At 60.8% G+C, this 18,346-nt stretch overlaps 1 protein-coding gene across 16 annotated transcripts in view; it reads right to left on the bottom strand.

Moving 5' to 3' along the window:
• NCOR2 (nuclear receptor corepressor 2) overlaps positions 1–18,346 on the bottom strand; it is a 181,336-nt gene that overhangs the window by 124,897 nt on the left and 38,093 nt on the right. For all 16 annotated transcript variants that reach the window (XM_042962536.1, XM_042962539.1, XM_042962547.1 and 13 more), the window contains exons 3-6: positions 13,904–14,031; positions 12,138–12,315; positions 5,454–5,633; positions 1,442–1,555 (exon numbers count right to left, since the gene is read on the bottom strand). In XM_042962536.1, the coding sequence (XP_042818470.1) occupies positions 1,442–1,555; positions 5,454–5,633; positions 12,138–12,315; positions 13,904–14,031 (600 nt within the window). The remainder of the gene's footprint in view (positions 1–1,441; positions 1,556–5,453; positions 5,634–12,137; positions 12,316–13,903; positions 14,032–18,346) is intronic.

Here is an 18,346-nt window from a genome sequence, read left to right as displayed (position 1 = left end):
GTCACCCGGCCAAGGCGTGATAAAGATGCGACGTGAACCCACGGGCACCCAGCTAAAGCATACATGACCCCTCAGCGCCCCTATCGTCTTGTGACGGGGCCAGGGTACGGGAGGGCGACCGGCCCGGTAAGGCCCAGCACGCAGCTCTGGGCCCCCAGCAGGCTCAGTCTCGGCCCGTATCTGTTGCTGCCTCAACAGGCGGAAGCATAGCCAATCCAACTGATCCAGGGGTTCCTGCCCTGGAGCTACGGCCACGGGCACCAAGCACAGGCTCCCAGGCTCCAGAGCAGCCCCCTGGCCCCGGTACCCTCCCGGCCCCCACCCGCGCTGTGAACACTGGCCCAGCACCCGGGCAGAGCCTATCGCACAGACGGCTGGGAAAGATGGCCAGGACCCCTGGGCGGGAGTGGGGGCCCAGAGGAGACGAGGCAGGGAGACGAGGTACCCCATCTGTCACACTACACTGTGTAACCTCAAGACAAGGAACGGGTCCCTCTCTGGGCCTCAGTTTCCTCATATGCAAAATAAGGGAGGCAACTCACATCCACAGGCCCCGAGTACACGTGCAAAGAGTCGACTCTAAATCGTGGAAGCTGAGTTCTCGCTGGCTTGATTGGGATGACAATGAGCTCAGCACCTCACCAGACACCGGGTTCCACTTCAGGGCACCTCGGGCCCCGCAGACACTCTGCTCTGGTGCCCTAAGCCACTCCCCCAAGACTGGGCCCCCTCCCATCACCAAGCACCGCCCCTCCACATCCCCAGGAGCCCCCTCAGCCTGCTACAGACCCTGTGTTCAACGATGCCAAAGGCCCCTTCCAGGCCTCAACGTCCGCAGAGGCCAGCGCTCACGATCTAGGACCTGATGGCCCCCAGGTTCAAGTCCCAGGTCCACCACTTTCTAGCTGTGTGGCTCTGGACAAGTCACCTAGTGTCTCTGGGCCTCAGTTTCTCCCTGTGTTAAATGGAAACGGTCACTGTACCCACCCTCCCAGGACTGCTACGTAAAGAACCTGGCCCGCTGCACGTAAGGAGCCGTTCGCTTAACGTTTGCCGTTATCGTCCGTAACATTAACATCAGTATCGTCTTCCCCGCGACAGGAATTTCTCCGGCACGAATGCCAAGCCGCTTGCCCAATCCTTCCCACCTCAGCCTTCCAATCAACTGGCCCCTGAGGCCCTCCCCCAACCTGGCGTCTACACTTCCACACCGCATCCCACAGGCCAGCCGCGGTCCACGCCGGGCCGCCCCGTCCGCTCCCGCTCAGGTCCGTGTGCGCGCGTGGGAGACGGCAGAGGTCCCCGTTTCTCAGACGGGAACGCTGAGGCCCGGGGAGAGAGCCAGGCCCCTCGCGGCGACACCCGCACCCCACCCGGAGGCCGGCCCAGGGCGGGCAGGAGAGCAGGGAGTCGGGGCGCCTCGGGCCGGGGCAGGGCGTACCCGGTTCTCGTCGTAGATGATCTGCACCAGGCTGCGATGCTTCGACTCGATGGGCGGCGGCGACACGGGCTTCTCGGGCTCCGGGGGCTTGGCGGCCTCCTCCTCCAGCTGTTGCTGTGGCAAAGGGGAGAGCGCAGCGGTGAGCGGCCTGGCAGGCGGAAGGCGCACTGCAGCACCCCCATGGCGGAGGGCGGCCCCGCGGCCCCGGCAGGCGGCAGGCCCCGCGGACTCGCACAGGAAGTCAGGCTGCTAACCACTTCCTCTGAGTCACCCACCAGGGGACTCCGGGCCCTGCAGAGGCCCCCAGCTCAGCAGGGAAGGGCCCACCCCAGGCTCTGGGCCGTGCGGCCGGCCGTCCTGGGTTCGAATCCCACTCTGTCGACTTACGAGCCAGGTGAGCAAAAGCGAGCAGCTCCTGGACCTTGATGCGCTGCGGTCTCCTTATCTGTAAAACGGGGCTCAGCGCCAGGCCTCCCCGACAAGTTACCGCATGGGTGAGCATGGATGGGGGGGAGGGGGGGGGCCACGAAAAGCCGGCGGCTACCCTCCATTATCCGCCCTACAAGTACCATTGGCATCAGGAGAGGCCGTGCGGACTCCAGAGCCAAAGCGTGCAGCCTGGAGCCCTATTTCTACACTTGCCGAGTCGGTAACTCCTGAACTTCTCTGTTCAGCGGGGAAAATGAAACCTCCACCCTAGAGGGCTGGTACGAGGGTTCAACGCCCCCAGCAACGCACCCAGCACCTAACAGGCAGCTTCTGACCCTCGTCTGCCTCGCGGCCTCTGTACCAGACCATCCTCCTCCAAACGCCGTAAAGGACGTCCCTTCGTGCCGCTGTCTGCTTTGTACCGAAAAGGAAAAGTAAAGACCAGAGAGCCTAAGACACCGGCCCAGGGTCACACAGAAGACCGATGCCCAGGTGTGTGCCATCTGAGAACATCCCGAGTGAGAACAGACACGCTCTCCGCTCATGACGCACGGCCTGCCCACGACCACGGAGCAAACCGCCGTGAAGTCAAAAAGGCAGCCAAGAGAAGAGCACGTGGAAAGAGCCGGAAAATCCAGTCCTGGCTCCTGCCGGCACCAAGGGCTGGCTGGTAGGGCCACGCTGCCTTAGCCCCACAGTGACCCCTGGCAGTAGCTTCCAGAAGGGCAGTCAGCATCTGACAGAACAGAGAAATCCCCCTGCAAAAAGTGCAAAAAACCAAACCAAAACAAAAAACAACGAAGCAAAGAAATGGAAGAAGCACACAGCCAGAAAGGGCAGGCAGAAAGCAGACTGTCTCCCGTTCGCGAAGCTGGTCCTCCCTGAGGCACCGATGAGAAACACCGCCTGAGACGCACAGAGACCCTGGCGATGCAGAGCTCCACCGGGCCGGGGTTCAAACCTCGCTCCAACAGCAGCTCTGTGGCCTTGGGCAAGTCACCACACCTCTCTGACCCTCAGTGTCTTCCTCAGAGAGGGCGGGGGGAGCGACGCCCACCCTGTAAGGCTGCTCGAGGATCAAAGAGCATGTACATAAAGAGGGCTTTGTCTACACAGCCTGATAAACACCGGCTACCGAAGGCAAACCAAACCACAGAGAGACCCCTTCTGCCCATCGGGATGGCGTAAACGCCAACAGAAACGCGGAGAAAAACAAGTGTTGGGAGGACAAAAAAGATGGGGACCTCCGTGCACCGGGGGCCAGAAGGTAAAAGGGGGCAGGTGCTCAAAATGTTACACGCGGGGTTACCAGGCGCCCCAGCAATTGCGCCCCTGCGCAGGAGCCGAGAGAACGCGCAGAGCAGCTCACACAGAAACGCGAACACGAGGGTCACGGCAGCTCTGTTCGCGGCAGCCAAGAGGCACGAACAGCCCCACGTCCATCGCCACGTGACTGGATGCACAGAACGCGGTCCATCCACACAGTGGATGCGACTTGGCCTTGAAAAGGAACGAAAGGGCGCTGGGCGGGCTCGGTCGCTGGAGCGTGTGACACCATCTCGGAGTCACGACTTCAAGCCGCGTGTGGGACTTGGAAGTCACTTGAAAAACAAAGAAAAAGGGGAAGAAAGGAAGGCAGCGCAGACACCTGCTATGCGTTATAGGATTCCGCTAACACGAAACACCGAGAACGGGTAAACCCGTAAAGACAGAAACGCAGATCAGAGGCCGGTGGGAGAGCAGGGAATACGGAATGACAGCTAACAGGCACGGGGCCTCCTTGACAGGAGATGGAAATGCCCCGAAACCAGACAGAAGAGGTGGTGGCCCAACACCGTGCAGGTGCTAAACGACAGTGAATCGTTCGCTTTAAAACGTTCTGTGGATTTCAGTTAAAAAAAAAAAAAACCGTCAAGGGCTGCGCTGGGCTGCCTGGCTTCCAGCCACAGTCACAGACGCGTGCACACGACCCCCAGCTATAGCCCCGTCCCAAAGCCAGGCCGGGAGGGACCAAAGGGGCCCGTACTCTCCCCCCGCCCGTGCAAATGCGGCCTGACCCCGACCAGCGCCCGGCCCCCCCTCGGGACGCCTGAGCCAGCATCTTGCAGACCCACGTACTGTCCCGCAGGTCAGGCACACCTTGCTCGCCCTTAATGAGCAGCCCAGCCTCAGGACGTCCCCAAGTCCCCGCTCTTCCGTGTAAGCACCAGTCCTGATGCCCTTGGGAATCCGTCAACAGCCCGTACAGCCATCCAACCCTGCTTACGCGGCCCCGAACTGGCCTGACTCAGGGCCTGTGGCTGCCGGGGCGGCCCTTGACCCTACCTGGAGCCCAGACTTCCTTACCTAGAGGCCATGAAGTGGGACCCTGCTTCTCCCAGGAGAAACCCAGATGCTTCTCGGGGTCAAGCCGGTGTCACAGCGGCCCAATCAGCAGTTTCTAACGAGCACCTACGATGCACCAGCACTGCCAGGAGCACAGCAGGGAGCGGGGAGACGAGGACCCTGCTCATACCGCCGTGGCGGGGAGCCCACGGTGTAACAAAGCAGGAGAGGTCATCAAGAAGGGCGCCGGGGCACAACAGGGGTGGCAAACTTCTCCGGGGAAGGCCCCGGGAGTAGAGGCTTCATCCCCCAGCCACCCGGTGTCTGTCCTGACCACTCAGCTCTGACATCCTATCTCGAAAGCAGCCACTGACAACAGGTGACTTTGTGCCAGTAAAACTTTATTTACGAAAACAGGCATCAAGCCAGACTTTGGATTTGCTGGCCCCGGGAGAGCGGGTGGCTGGGGATGTGAGCTCCTACAAAGGCCTCCGCGGAGGGGGCGTCTGAGCAGAGACCGGAAGATACCAAAGGGAGGCACGGGAGGAGCGGGGAAAAGGCAGATCGTCAACTAAGCGTATATCGATTACTGTTAAAATTAAACTCTACAATTAACATCCCAGATCTCTGTGCTAACTTTTCTTTGGTCTCCGGAGTTCCCGCGAGGATCGGTTTTCACGGCACGAGCCCGTCCCCTCCTCACAACCCCGCCACGTGCTGGCACATCTGGGCCCATTTCACAGACAGGAAACCGAGGCTGGGGGACGAGACTGTTCCGAGGCAGGGCTGGGAGGCCCCGCCCGTCCCGATTCCAGAGCCCCGGCGAGAGGCAGGTTGCGAATGAGGAAAGAGAAGCTCAGAGCGCTTAACTGCCCGCCCGGGCATCGCGCATCACTGGGAAGCGGCAGAAAGGAGATCAGGCCTCCGAGGGCCTGGCTGTGAATCCTGACCTCGCCCCCACCCCCGTGCTGGCCGGTACAAAGCCCGAGGCTTGTTTCCTTCAAACTACGCGAAGCTAAAAGTTCAGCTCCTTGACCGCACCAACACGCGTCACACGTGACCGGCGGCTACCTTTGCGGACGGGACATTTCCGCCATCGCAGAAAGTTCCGTGGACAGCGGCGCGCCCCTCAAAGCGGCACTCTCGCCCGGGGAACGTTAAGGGCAAGGACACGAGCCGGCAGCGGGGCGGGCTCGGCACACGCTCCCACGCCTGTGCCCGGAGCTCCCGGGGGGCCACCCTCCCCAAGCGCCCGCACCTGCTTCTTCTTCAGCTTGGAGATCTGCTGCTCCACCATGGTGATCTCGCGGTCCACCCGGTCCATGTTCTGGATCAGCTCCTCCTTGGAGAGCCGCGGAGGTGCAAGCTCCAACTCAGGGTCGGCGTGCGGCGGGCTGGGGGGAGACACGGGCTCCAGCTTGCCCGCCAGGCTGCGGTCCTGCGGCAGAGAGGACAGGAGCGCGGGGTCAGCACAAAGGGCACCCCGGCCGGCGGCGCCCCCCCCCCCCCCGCCTCGCTCCCCAGGTTCCCAGCCACAGCGGACACCCGTCGCGACGGTCCCCACGTCCCAGACACAGGGTTGCTGACCACTGCCACCGGTGCACCCTGCCCAGCCCCCCGCCCGCTCCGCAAAGGTCAGATCCCTTGTCCTCCTGTAGGCCAGTTTTCACCACCCCCTCTTCCCACAAGACGCCCCCTCTCTTGCCCCACCTGCCTGCCGGTGTCCTCCCACCGAACCAGACTCCCCACGGGTGAGCACCGAGACCCGCACGTCGAGACCCGCACGTCGGATCCCTGAAGGCGGGGCCTCAGCGGACCCTCCGTGGACGGTTATTCACAATACTCTGTCCGAACCGGCAACTTCACAGAAAGTTACATAGAGGGCAAGACTGCTTTTGTACCGCCTACCTGCCCCCCCCCCCCCACGGAAACCACAGGACAAGAGGCAGAGAGATCAGAGTCGCTGTCCGCAGTGGGGGACACTGTCTTGCTTTCACTGACTAGTATTTTTCTGCTTTTCCTTCTTTGAGGGTTACTCTTTGTGTACTAAAGCTGTTTTTAAAAAACATTTTTTTTTAACATTTATTTATTTTTGAGACAGAGGGAGACAGAGCATGAACGGGGGTGGGTCAGAGAGAGGGAGACACAGAATCTGAAACAGGCTCCAGGCTCTGAGCTGTCAGCACAGAGCCCGACTCGAGGCTCGAACTCACAGACCGCGAAATCACGACCTGAGCAGAGGTCGGCCGCTTAACCGACTGAGCCACCCAGGTGCCCCTAAAGCTGTTTTTAAAATTGGGTTAAACAAACGAGGGGATCCTTCATTGGGCTATTTGTTTGACGCTTCGTTCCACCAGCTGAAGTTTACTGAGCACCCAGTGTGCTGGGAGCATATGGGGGCGCGGGGGGAGGTTTAAAAGCAAAACAAAACAAAACGCAGTCCTGACTCGAGCACTCACCTGCATGGCCCCAGGTTCAAATCCCAGTCCACTCGGCCCCCTCCCAGCCTTGTGACCACAGGCGGATCAAGTCTGCTTCTGGCCTCACTTTCCTCATCTGTACAATGGGACAATTCCCACCTCCCAGGCTGTTGTGAGACTGGGACCAGCGAAGAAGCACAAAGGGCTCAGCTCAGGCCCTGGCACACAAGTGCCTCCTGTGCAGTGGCTGAGACCCGTCCTGCCCCACAACCTGGGCTCCGGGCCCGTCAGCACAGGCGGAACCCAGCCCGCGCCCGGAGCCAGCCGCAAGGCCAAGCCGGCAGCTGCTGGCAGAGGAGGCCCCGGGAGGAGCTCCAGGCGGCTGCCTCCCCGCCCCCAGGCAGCTGCACCGGAGGACAGAGGACACATTATTCCCCAGGACAACTGCAGCCCCAGGGACTGCCAAGTGCTCCCCATCTCGGGACTAGCAGAGGCCGCTCTATCCTACATCCACGCCTCTCCCCCCTACAGACCCCCTTGGGCAAGGTCCACGGCCCAAGGTTCTCAGGATGTCACTGGGTTTGCCTTCTGCCCCCGTTGTTCCCAACTGAGACATGGGGACAGCTGGCATCAGGACTCCCAGGCCTTCCACACTCAGAACCTTCAGGGAAATGCAGAAAAGGCCCAAGTCCCTCAACCACCTCAGGCCACCTCCACAGGGAAACCCCAGAAAGCAAACCAGGCACCGCTCCTGACTCGGCCCATCCCAGTTCTCAGCACAACCTACCCACCAGACTCCCACAGCAGCCCTCCAGGGACCTGCTACTTTGTCCCCATTGCACAGATGAGGAAACTGAGAACCTGGAGGCACCTGCCTGGTGCTGCTCTAAGCCAGTGGCCAGCACGCTTTTCTGTAAAAGGCTAGGTAGAAAATATTTCAGGTTTGCATCTTGGACTCTGCCCAATTACTCACCCATCACTGTATTGGGAAAGCAGCCACCGACAAGATACAAACAAATGAACATGGCTGTGTGCCAATAAAACTTTATTTACAAGAGCGGGCTAAGCACTAAGTTTGAAACTTACTAAGTTTGCCAACCTCTGCTCTTCGCAATTCACAAGTCTTAACTCAGGTCGTTGTCGCAAATACCCTAAGAAGTAGGAATAAATGGCGTTTTCCCCATTTCCCAGATGAAGAAACTGAGACCCAGTAAGGTTCAGCGACATGCCTGAGGTCACCAGCCACAATGCAATGGAACCCTGGCTCAGAGGGCACCAGAGGCCGAGGTCGGGCCTCAGTCATACCCTCTGGAGGTGGGCGGACCACGAGACCAGGCTGCAGGGTGTTCCACAGCAGAAGCAGGGTCCAGAGCACGCATTTATTTACCTCAAAGAACGGCATGGCTAGGCAAGCACGAGCAAGATCTCTTCTAGAGTCCAGGACCCCTGAAATTTGTGGCAAAACTGTGTGATGAAAAATTCCCTAGAAACACACTCGCTGGGCTTGGGGACCTGACTACTCCCCAACAGGAGGCCCATGCTGGTGGACACGGGTGCCACGGGCACCTGGCCCCACACATACCAAACCAGAATCAGCTCACGTCCTCTGGCACCTGAGGGCCTTTGCACAGGCCATCCTCTCTGCCCACAGGGCCCAACTCCACCTCCTGGGCCAGCTGCAATCCGCTTTGCCTTCTCATGCCACCTCCCCCAGCCCCTAACTGAGTTCTGCCCCTTCCTCTAGGCAGCCAGGGCACTCGGCTGGTCTCTGCCCGCAGACTCCGTCATTTCCCAGGGTTCTTGAGATACGAGGTGGCAGGGGAGGCGCTTCCCGGCACCGAGCAGCATTATCCGCTGTAAGAAACATTTCTCTCCCCTCCCCTCTCGGATCCTCCGCCAGGGCCAAGAAAGGAAGATCAACAGAATCCCAGCCCAGGAATAGATCTCAAAAGCAACATTAGCAAAAAGAAGGCCTCCATCCCTAAAGCTGGCAAGGTCAGTGCAAGGGTCAGACGAAGCGAGTGGCAATGGCTGGGAACTGCTGACAAGTTGCTGGAAAACTTCTCCTTAAATTCTCGATGAATAAAAGCGGGTCTTCTTCAATGGCTTATCGCTCGAAGCTCAGGCTTAGCTTTTATGATCAGCAAAAATGCAGTAGGTCCATCAATGGCTGAACAGACAAATAAAACGTGGATCGTCATACAACGGAACGTGACTCAGCCAGAAAAAGGAACAAAGCCCTGGGCCGTGCCACAACGTGGCTGAACCTTAAGAACACGATGCTGAGTGAAAGACACCAGACAGCAAAGGCCACGGATTACATGACTCCACGTACAGGAAATGTCAACAGGCAAATCCAGAAAGACAGAGCGCAGACTGGTGGTCACCAGGCGCTGGGGAGGGAGGAATGGGGAGTGGCTGCTAATGGGTGTGGGATCTCCTTTCGGGGTGATGAGAATGTTCTGGGACTAGTGGAAGCGAGTGGTTGCCCAGCGTTGAGAATGCACTAAATGCCACTGAATTGTTCGCTTTATGTGGTTAATTGCAGGTTATGTAAATTTCACCTCGACTTAAAAAGAAAAGGCACACCCAGAGGGCAAAGGGCGCTTTCTCCAGGACCAGGTTTTCCAGGAGTGGGACCCAGGGAGCCTGGCTAGTGGACCTCCAGATGGTTCTCCCGATGGCTGCTGGCCTGATTCACTTCAGCCCAAAGCCACAGGAGCAACACAACACACCCACACCCCAGCCGGTCGCCAGGTAGGCAGCTGGCACCATTTTTCCCATCAGATGCCCCTGGTGTAAAATTCGGGCCAACACAGAAGAGAAAAACGCGTTATGCAAAATTAAAGACACAGGCAGCAAAAGACCTGTGGCTGGGGAGGCCCCCCTCGTCCCAACTTCAGGAAGGGGCAGGGCTGGCCTCAGACCCTCAGAGTCTACCCCCTTGTGGCAATCGCAACAATGGGTTCCGAGACAGGCAAGGACCCCACACACAGGCAAGGAGGGAAACAGCTGTGGGCAGGAAATGTGGAGATGGGAGGGAAATCTCTCCCTTTTCGCTGGCCTTGAACATGGGAAGAGGAAGGCCCGGAGTCTCAAACTGCCTTCTTGTTAACACACCAAGACCACAGGAAAAAAGGCAGACCAAGAGAGGGGGACCTGGTGACATTCACGTCACCTGAATCAAGCCGTGCCTGAAGTCCACCAACCCTGGATTTCAGTCGTATGAGCCAAGACCCATGCTGAAGTGAGTCTGACATGGGTTTTCTGTCCCTTTGAGCCAACAGAGCCCCACCACACAAAGGGACTTTCAGAAGTGGTTCTGTGCGTGATGGCTCTAAAGTCCCCTAAAGCAAAGTTTGGTGAATTCCAAAGGAAGCCCAATACCACAAAACTCCAGCGGCTCAAGGGCAGGGAAGCGTTAGAAAACAGAACATTTTTATATGAAAAAGGAACACAGCTGGCGGGGGGCGGGGCTGTAAAAAAAAAAAAAAAAATCGCACTGAATTCCTGTCTCATGCGTCCGGCTAAATTCCACACGGCAGACGCAAAAAACATCTGAACACTTGCAGAGCTGTGTTCCCTCCTGGCTTCTTCTCTTGCCCAAATCTGCTCGAACTTTCCAAATGCTCTCAGCAGCCTGGGGCAAGAACAGTCTCCAGGTGGCCCCAGTGCTGGGCCCATCACTCCCCTGACCCCCAGGGTCCAGGAAGAGAAGACAGACACAGAGAAACAGAAACAGACACAAAGGCTAAGGCTCACAGAGGGAGAGGGAGCCCACCAGGGAACTTCAAGAAGAGGGACGAGCAGGGGATCACAGCTACCGAGAGGCACGGAGGCCCTCAGGAGGTTCCAAGCCACCATTCCGGAGAGCCAGGCTGGGCGGGCAGCTGGCCAGAGACAACTGGCAGCCTGTTCTCTGGGCAGAACCGGACAGAAGCTCGGGCCACAGCCCACTGGGGGCCCCAGTCCCTAGGGAGGAAATCAGACCTCCCTGGCGTGGCCCTTGGCCGGACCACTGACCTGGCCCTCTGCCCCTCCACACATACCCCTCTCCCCTACATGTCCAAGGCTCTCTTCGAGAAACAGCTTTTCTAACGGCAACATCCCTCCCCCAGCGGAGCAGACAGACTCAGGTGCCCACGGCGGGGGGGCGTGGCGGGCACTGGGAGGAGGGAGGCCGATGGCCGGCTAGCGGGACCAGACGGGAAGCCTGAGGACCAGGGCAGCCTGATGGGCAGGGATGGGCTGCAGACCCAGGCTGCCTGGCCTTCCGCGACGTGGGCGAGTGGCTCCCGCTCGCTCAGCCCGGGGTCCGGGGCTCCTTTTCAAAAGGAGGTCGCAGATCACGGGAGTGGGGCCGAGATGACTCAACGGCACGACACTCGCTTGGCACAGGACCCGGCTCACCCGCTTAGCGCCGGCTTGCCGTCGTCAGCGCCCCGAGAGCCCTCCTCTCCCGCCAGCCCCCCAGCGAAGGCCCCGCACTGGCCAGAAATCCCACCGATCCATCCTATCCGGCATCAGGCAGGGAAGAGGACCCACAGGCCCGAGTGGGCCACGTCCACCCCCTCGCCTGCTCCCACCCCCACCGGGGCCGCAGTAAGATAAACGCTGGCCTCACCCACCAGGCGGGAGGCTGCTAACGAGCTAGTTGGGAAGAAACACTCAGCGTGTGCAGGAGTGACGTCCATCCCTCAGCCGGCCAAGGACGGGCATGTCACCTGGCTGCGGTCCCTGCCCCATCCCAGGCAGTGACAGTAGAACCACAGCTTCGGGGGCAGTTAGGTGACCCTAACGGACAGTCCGGGCCACTGGCTGCGATCCCTCCATTAGCACCTCTGTCAGCGTCCTCTGTGTGAAGTGAAGACCAAAGAAGCTTCCAGCCTCCACTGTCCTGAGCTTGACTGAAACAGCAGGACCTCCTCCCAAACCAGCACACCGTAGGCACTCAATCTGTGCACATTCGCCCCCACCAGCTCCGCTCGACTTTCCGTTTAAAATATTTCTTTTACGTTTTAATTTTATTTTTGAGAGAGAGAGACAGAGTGCAAGCGGGGGAGGGGCAGAGAGAGAGAGGGAGACACAGAATCCGAAGCGGGCTCCACGCTCCGAGCCGCGAGCACAGAGCCCGACGCGGGGTTCGAACTCACGGACCACGAGATCAGCACCCGAGCCGAAGTCAGACACCCAACCGACTGAGCCACCCAGGCGCCCCTCGACTTTCCATTTTAAAGAGGAGTAAAATGAAAGAGATCTCCGGGGCACCGGGGGGGGGGGGGGGGGGGGGCGGGGCATGGTGGCCCCGCAGGCCAGACGCGTTCAGGTAGGAGCAGGCCCCCGTCCGGCCAGGAAGCGGCCTGCGAGCCAACCTCGGTCCCGGCCCCTCCTCTCGCTGCCCACCCTCGGCCCGAGCTGTGCCCCACCTGGCACGCCCACCGCCCCCACCCCTTGCCTTGCACCCAGGGCGGCTGCCGAAGCACCCAGGTCCTCAGGGGCTCCCAGCCAGGGCCGGGCCTTACCTTGGACGGGTCCTCCGAGCCCCCAGGCTGGCCCGCGGCCAGCAGGGGTGAGGGCCGCAGCAGGGGATCCGGCAGCAGCTCCAGGCGAGGGCGCTTGCTCTCAATGAACTCCATCTCTGACTTGCCCAGCTCGGGCAGGTAGGAGTGGGACTCGGGTCGCAGGTGGAGCTCCTGGGACCTGCGGGAGGCAAGGACACAGGGCCTCGCAGCTGCCGCCCTCCCGCCCAGCACCTGCTGTGGGCCCCGCCCTCCGCGACCCTGAGGGAGAAGTGCCCATCTGGCCAAGGGCACGCGGCGAGGCAAGCTTCAATCCCAGACTCGTCCTCCCACGAGTCAGCACTCGCTATGTTGACAGGAAGAGAACGTACTGGTGATTCCCCACCCCCGCGCTGCCGAGAGCGGCCCACGGCCAGCAGCATCACCCGCCTGGAGCCGGCCACAAGCGCACAGCCTTGAGTCCCACCCCAGACCTACAGAGTCAGACTGTGCATGTAAACAAGAACCCCGGGTGATTCACGGGCACGGTCGAACCCAAAAAGCCTTGTGGGTCCAACACAGGCAGTAACACACATGCTGTTATTTGCACATCCCCCACCCGGGGCAGACATCACTAGCCAACCACAGCACTCTGGCTGCTAAACCTGGCCTTGCGTCCTGCCCAGCTCGGCCAGCTGCCTGGGGCAGAGACGGGAGCTGTCCAGCCTAACACTCCCGACCGGTTCTCCTCAACCCTGCTCCCCAGTCTGCAGAGGTCAAAACTGGGCCAGAGAGGACATGGCCTTGCCCGAACACACACAGCACGGCCAGGACTCACAGACTCCGCCCCTGGCTACTGCTCCCGGCCGGACAGCCTAAATATCCCCTCTGCTAAAATGCGTTTCAAGTTGATGCCTGCCCGGAACACTCCAAGAACATGCTCACCTCCGGGCCTTTGCACATGCTGTTCCCTCTGTCTGGAAGGCCTTTACCAGCTCTCTGAACGGTCGGCTACATATCGGACAAACGTCCCTCCCCTGAGAGGCCTTTCTGGCCACCCCAGCCAGAGAGCTAATACCTTGCTCACCCTGTAGCTAATAAATGGGTCACCTGCCTCATTCTGGAGTCATCTTGTGGGTGTCTGTGAGGCATCTGCCCTGGAGGCAGGGCCGCCTACTGTCGTGCGCCCACAGCCTAGAATGGGCCAGCACATGACATCTGAGGTTAGGACTCTTAGCGGTCAGTGCTGTTATGATCTCCGGCATCTTGGGGCCCCGCTCTGGCCTCGGCCCTCCCCTCACTGGGGTCCCCGTCCCGCTGCACGGGCTCATCCCCTTCCCCCCGGATTTAAGGACAGGCAGGCCCAGCCACAGGCAGACACCAGAGGGCCTCGGCTAGTAGCTGAGGGACAGAGAGGGACTGGGAGAAAAGGGGAAGACAACAGGAGGGAGGAGGGGGCAGCCCGGGTGCACCCAGGAGGGACTTGTCCCTCTCACCAGCACCCCAGCCCTGCCCCTCCGCATCTTGGCGGTCGACCCCTCCTGCCTAGGACTACCCCCCCCCCCCAGAGACCACTGAAGGCCCACGCTGCGAAGTCGGAGGGCCACGTGGCCCTTTCCCGCTCCCCTGCAACCGCGCCCCAAGTCACAGCTGCACCAGGACGAGGGCAGGCACACAGCACAGCAGCCCCCCGACTTAACACCAGCCCTGCACGCTCCTGCCTCCTCCCCCGGCCTGAGGACCGACCCCGCGGCTCCCAGCTAGGCGGCGGCGTGCAAGCCTCTCCTCACCTCTCGTTCCCAGGCTGAAATTCGGACAGCAGGGAGGGCCTCCTCCTCTGGGGCTGGAGGATGGAACCGGGCGACAGGTGCGAGGCGTAGTCACGGGGGTGGTGCTGGTACTCGAGCAGCCCGACGTCCTGCAGCGAGAGGCCGAGGAAGCAGGTGAGCCCAGACGGCCCGCTCCACGGTCACGGGCGCAGCCGGGCGCTCACTCCTGCGCGGGGCCACGTCCGCGTCCACGCGTGGCTCCGGACGCCCGGGGTGGCCAGAGGGCGTGGCCGGGGCCAGTCGCCGGCTAGCGTGCACCCTGTGCCGTGCCGCCGCAGTCCCTCACCCGGCCCCACGCTGGCACCTGCAGCACGTGCGATTACGCCCTCCTCCCCGATGAGACCACCGAGCCCGCCTGGGAGCGGGCGGCTGGAAAGGGCACAGCCCGCGTGTCTAGCGGGGCACTGAGGGGATAGGGTGTCTGCGTGAGACTGCAGGGCACAGGTCTGTGAGGCTCGAAGACCAGCTTCCAAAACAAGGTGCCACCTTGGGGTTTCCCTGTCTTGTCTGTGAAAAGAAAACCCACCCACGTGTGTCCGGCCAAAGTCAGAAGGGGAAATGAGCTTCAGACAAAACCCTCCTTCTTCGGTAACGTGCCATCCATCACCCCTTCTCATCTGGGGAAAAACCAAACGCTAACAAATTACAAGTATCCTGATTATCAACTACACTGATTTGAGACACGTTAAAAAGGGTTTTTTAAAAAGCAGAGAAACGAGCGTTTCAAAAGAGAAAACAGGGCCGGCTTCCCACTGTACCAATCCAAATCGATTCGCTCTGTCTGCCTAGAACACTCAGTTACACTGTGTGCGGCAATCAATTAGCGATGTCTGGCACAGGTAAGGCTGAGACAGAGGGGCACCGTGTGTGATTTATCTTCTTCTGGGCACCTCTCTTTATTCTCCCAAGTTTCCGTTAAAAAAGTCTAGTCGGTCTTCTCATGCTCCTGTTGTCCAGCTTTTTTTTTTTTTTAAGCAGTTATTCCTGCAAAGACGATCGGATGCTATCAGGCAGGTGAGCTGGGAGTGTGTGTGTTTCAGACCCTCCCAAGCAAGCATGTAAGAGGCTGGGACGCCAAAGGCTGGAGAAGATGAGTAAATGGAATGAATGGGGACCCCAGCGACTTCGGAGGCTGGAAACACTGAGGAGGCCCAATGTGGGGAAGAAAGGCTGCAGGGCCTCGGGCTGGGGGAACTGTCCGTCACTCCAACCCTCTGAGCCTCAGTTTCCTCATCTTTGAAACGGGTGCCTGACTGGATGGAAGGAGGTCCCTGTGCTTCCTACCACAAACCCTCCGTAACTCTCCAAAGACCTCCCTCAAGATGACAGGTGGCTTCCGGAAGGCAGAGAAGGGCTCAGCCCTCCCCCCCGCCGTCCCCCCACTCTGTGATGTCTAGCACGAGGCCCCAGGTGCTCGCAAATGGAGGCGGGTGGGAAGGAGGAGGAAGGGGGAAGGCCCTGAGGGAGGGAGGGAGGGAGCGAGGCCTCTGGGATCACGCTGGCAAGGCTGCCAGGCCCAGATCACACGCACGTGCAGAGGTGTGAGAAGGAATCGGCAGCCTCTGCCGTCTGCCAGGGGGAAGGTTTTCCCCGCCCGGCTCTCTCGCACAAAAGCAAAATGAGCAAAGCGGCAAGAGACAGACAGTCCGATGCCTCAGGAGACAGACAAGCCAACGCCTCGGCGAGACAGCACCTACGTCCGCCAACGGAGGTGGGAAGAGGCAGGGGCAGGGGGGGGCGGGGCGGAGAGGCCACTTCACGAACTTTCTGGCCTCAGTTTCCCAGTTTAGGAGCCAAGCGGGAGACGCTCGTCAGCAAAGCCCCTCCGAGGAGCATCTCGGGGGCCATTCCTGCGGTGTCCTCACTAAACCCCACCCTAGGCCCCAAAGCTGGTCTCCAGGGCTGAGCCGGGGACCCCCCAGGGGGGTCTGGAAGCTCCACAGGAAGCCCAGAATCGGGGACGTCCCAAAAGAGAAGCTGACCCGAGGTGGGGCGCACCAGGCCCTCAGGCTCCAAGCCTCCCGGCCACGTCTCAGTAACAACACCCAACGTTCACGAACTGCCCGTGTCTGCCCGCCGACAAAAGCTTTAAACGTGTTTTTCATTGAATTCCCACGGCGACGCCATGAGGCGGGTCTCATGCACAGTCCCACACAAACATGAGACCTCGGGCACAGAGAAGGTAAGTGACTCGCCCAGGTGACACAGCAAGGAGGGGAGGTTCTGAGATGCAGGACTGAGGCCAGGCTGGCTTCCTGCTGAGGGACGGGGAGGGGCAGACTGCAGGTTCTGAACGTACCCCCAAAAGGTGACAGCAACAAACCAGACTTGGGGGGCAGGGGCCTGCCCTGCCCTTGCCACGTGCTCGCAGAGCTGCTTGCTCAGAGAATTGGGGGGGGGGTCTCAGGTGAGACCCCCCTCCCCCCCCCGCCTCTGCCAGCCTCTCCTCAGCCGTGGTGCCTCTGACACTAGAAATCGGGACTTGCCGATAAACTATGCCCCTCAGACTCCCCAGGAAGGGGACAGGCGCTAACCCCATCTGGCACGTCCCTGGCTAGATCCTCAGGAGCCACAAGGACAAAGGGGCTGAGGCATCTGGGCCTCGGGTCAAATCCAAACTGGGTCTGGATCCTGGGAGATGTTGGAGGGAGGGGCCGGGAGAAAGGTTTTCTTTGCAGCTGTGCTACGAAAAAATGAGCTCCTCGCTGGCTCCTGGGAAATGTCTGGAGCCGCACATGGCAGGCAAAGGACTCATGGGCCCCTCCCGGAGAGGTGGGGCTCCCACCTCAGGGCCTTTGCACGTGCTGCTTCCTCTGCCTGGAACATTCCTTAACTACATTTCCCCATGCCCGGCCCTCCAGTTCCTTTCAGGTTTTGATCCCAACGTCAGCTTCCCCGTGAGGCCTCCTGCCCTGGCGCCTGACTTCAGTTAGGAACCCCACGACCTCCGCCTTCCCCCGCCCCTCCTTCCCTGCTCATTGCTGCCCCATGAGAACACCAGCTGCCTGAGGCAGGGATGCTTCTGGTTTGCTCACGGCTCCGTTCCCAGGGCCTACGAAAGTACTGGCAGACGAGGCGCCTACTGAGTGCTAAATGAATGAACAAAGCTCCCAGCACGGGGGCTCCCGAGAGGCCTTTCTGGGGAGCCGAACACCGCCCTGGAGCCGTCCCCCAGCACCCAGAACTGGGGGGGTGGGGGGGGGGGGCAGGAAGGGCCACAAAGCTGAGGCGGAGAAACCCCGGGCAGCATTCAGGACACGAGCAACCCACCAGCGCGCCCACACGCGCCCGCGGCCCCCTCTGGCCCAGGCGGGCCCCCGGGTCCCTGACCTTTCACCCAAGGCAGCGCTGCTCCACGCGGGGCCCACCCCGTCGCCCGCGACGAGTGGGTACGGAAGACACGCGTCTTCGTGCGCCAGCCGGCCCGCGCACTGCCGGCCTCGCCACGGCCAGCGCCCGCACCGGACTGGTGGGGGTTCCGTGCAGTGTGGCTCTGGGGCAAAGCGCAGCTGAAACGGACCGGTCCTCCCCACAGAGCTCTCGGGAAGCACCGATCCGGGGCAGGAGTCCGAAACGGGGCCCAAGGCCCAAGCCGGGCGCGGCCCTCGGCCGTTCCTCCGCCTCTCGGTCGCAGCTCCGGAGCTGTGAGGGCAGCGGGGCCGAGCAGCCGTGACACAGGCCGAACGGCCCGAGAGGCGCGACACGTTTACGGAGGTCTGCCGAGCTCTCCTCTAGAGGAAAAGCCCACAGGCGACGCGGAAGAGGACACTCACGCTACGTGGTCGTCACAAGAACGGCGTCACCGAAGTCATCAGCGGCGTCCCTTGATATCCGTGGGAGCTAACGTTGCACAGGCATCACGCGAGGGCCTCTGCCCTCGTCCACTAATCTGAGCCTCGGAACCCCGCAGTTGCCGCAATCAAATGACGGGGAAACCGAGGCACAGGGCGGTAAGGCCCCTCGTCCGGAATTCCACAGCCAAGGTATCACTAAGGCAGCGCAGAAACGCAATCGGTCTGGCTCCAGAGCCTGTGTTCTCAGCTACCCCTCTACACGGAGGCACAGAGAGGTTGAGTAACTTGCCAGGGTCCACACAGCACAGAGCGGTAGCGCTAGAAGTCAGACCTTTGCACCTCTTGACTCGAATACATTCGTTCAGCACAAGAACTACAAGAGCTCAGGCAAGTCCAGAAGGTCCCGGGGGACTCGGAGAAGTCCTAGGAAGCCTGACGAAAGGCGAGGCAGGGAAGGTACGTCGGGACCCCCAATCCCGGGAGACGCACAGGGAAAGACGTGGGGTCCTGATTCCGTGAGGGAGGGAAGCCAAGACCACAGAGGCGGAGAGGGCAGGGCACAGAGGGGTCCTGTGGGATTCCCCAGGCAACGCGCACGGTGTCCGGAAAG

Source organism: Panthera tigris, chromosome D3 (assembly GCF_018350195.1).
Source record: "Panthera tigris isolate Pti1 chromosome D3, P.tigris_Pti1_mat1.1, whole genome shotgun sequence".
NCBI lineage: Eukaryota > Metazoa > Chordata > Mammalia > Carnivora > Felidae > Panthera > Panthera tigris.
This window is presented reverse-complemented; position numbering and strand designations above follow the sequence as displayed.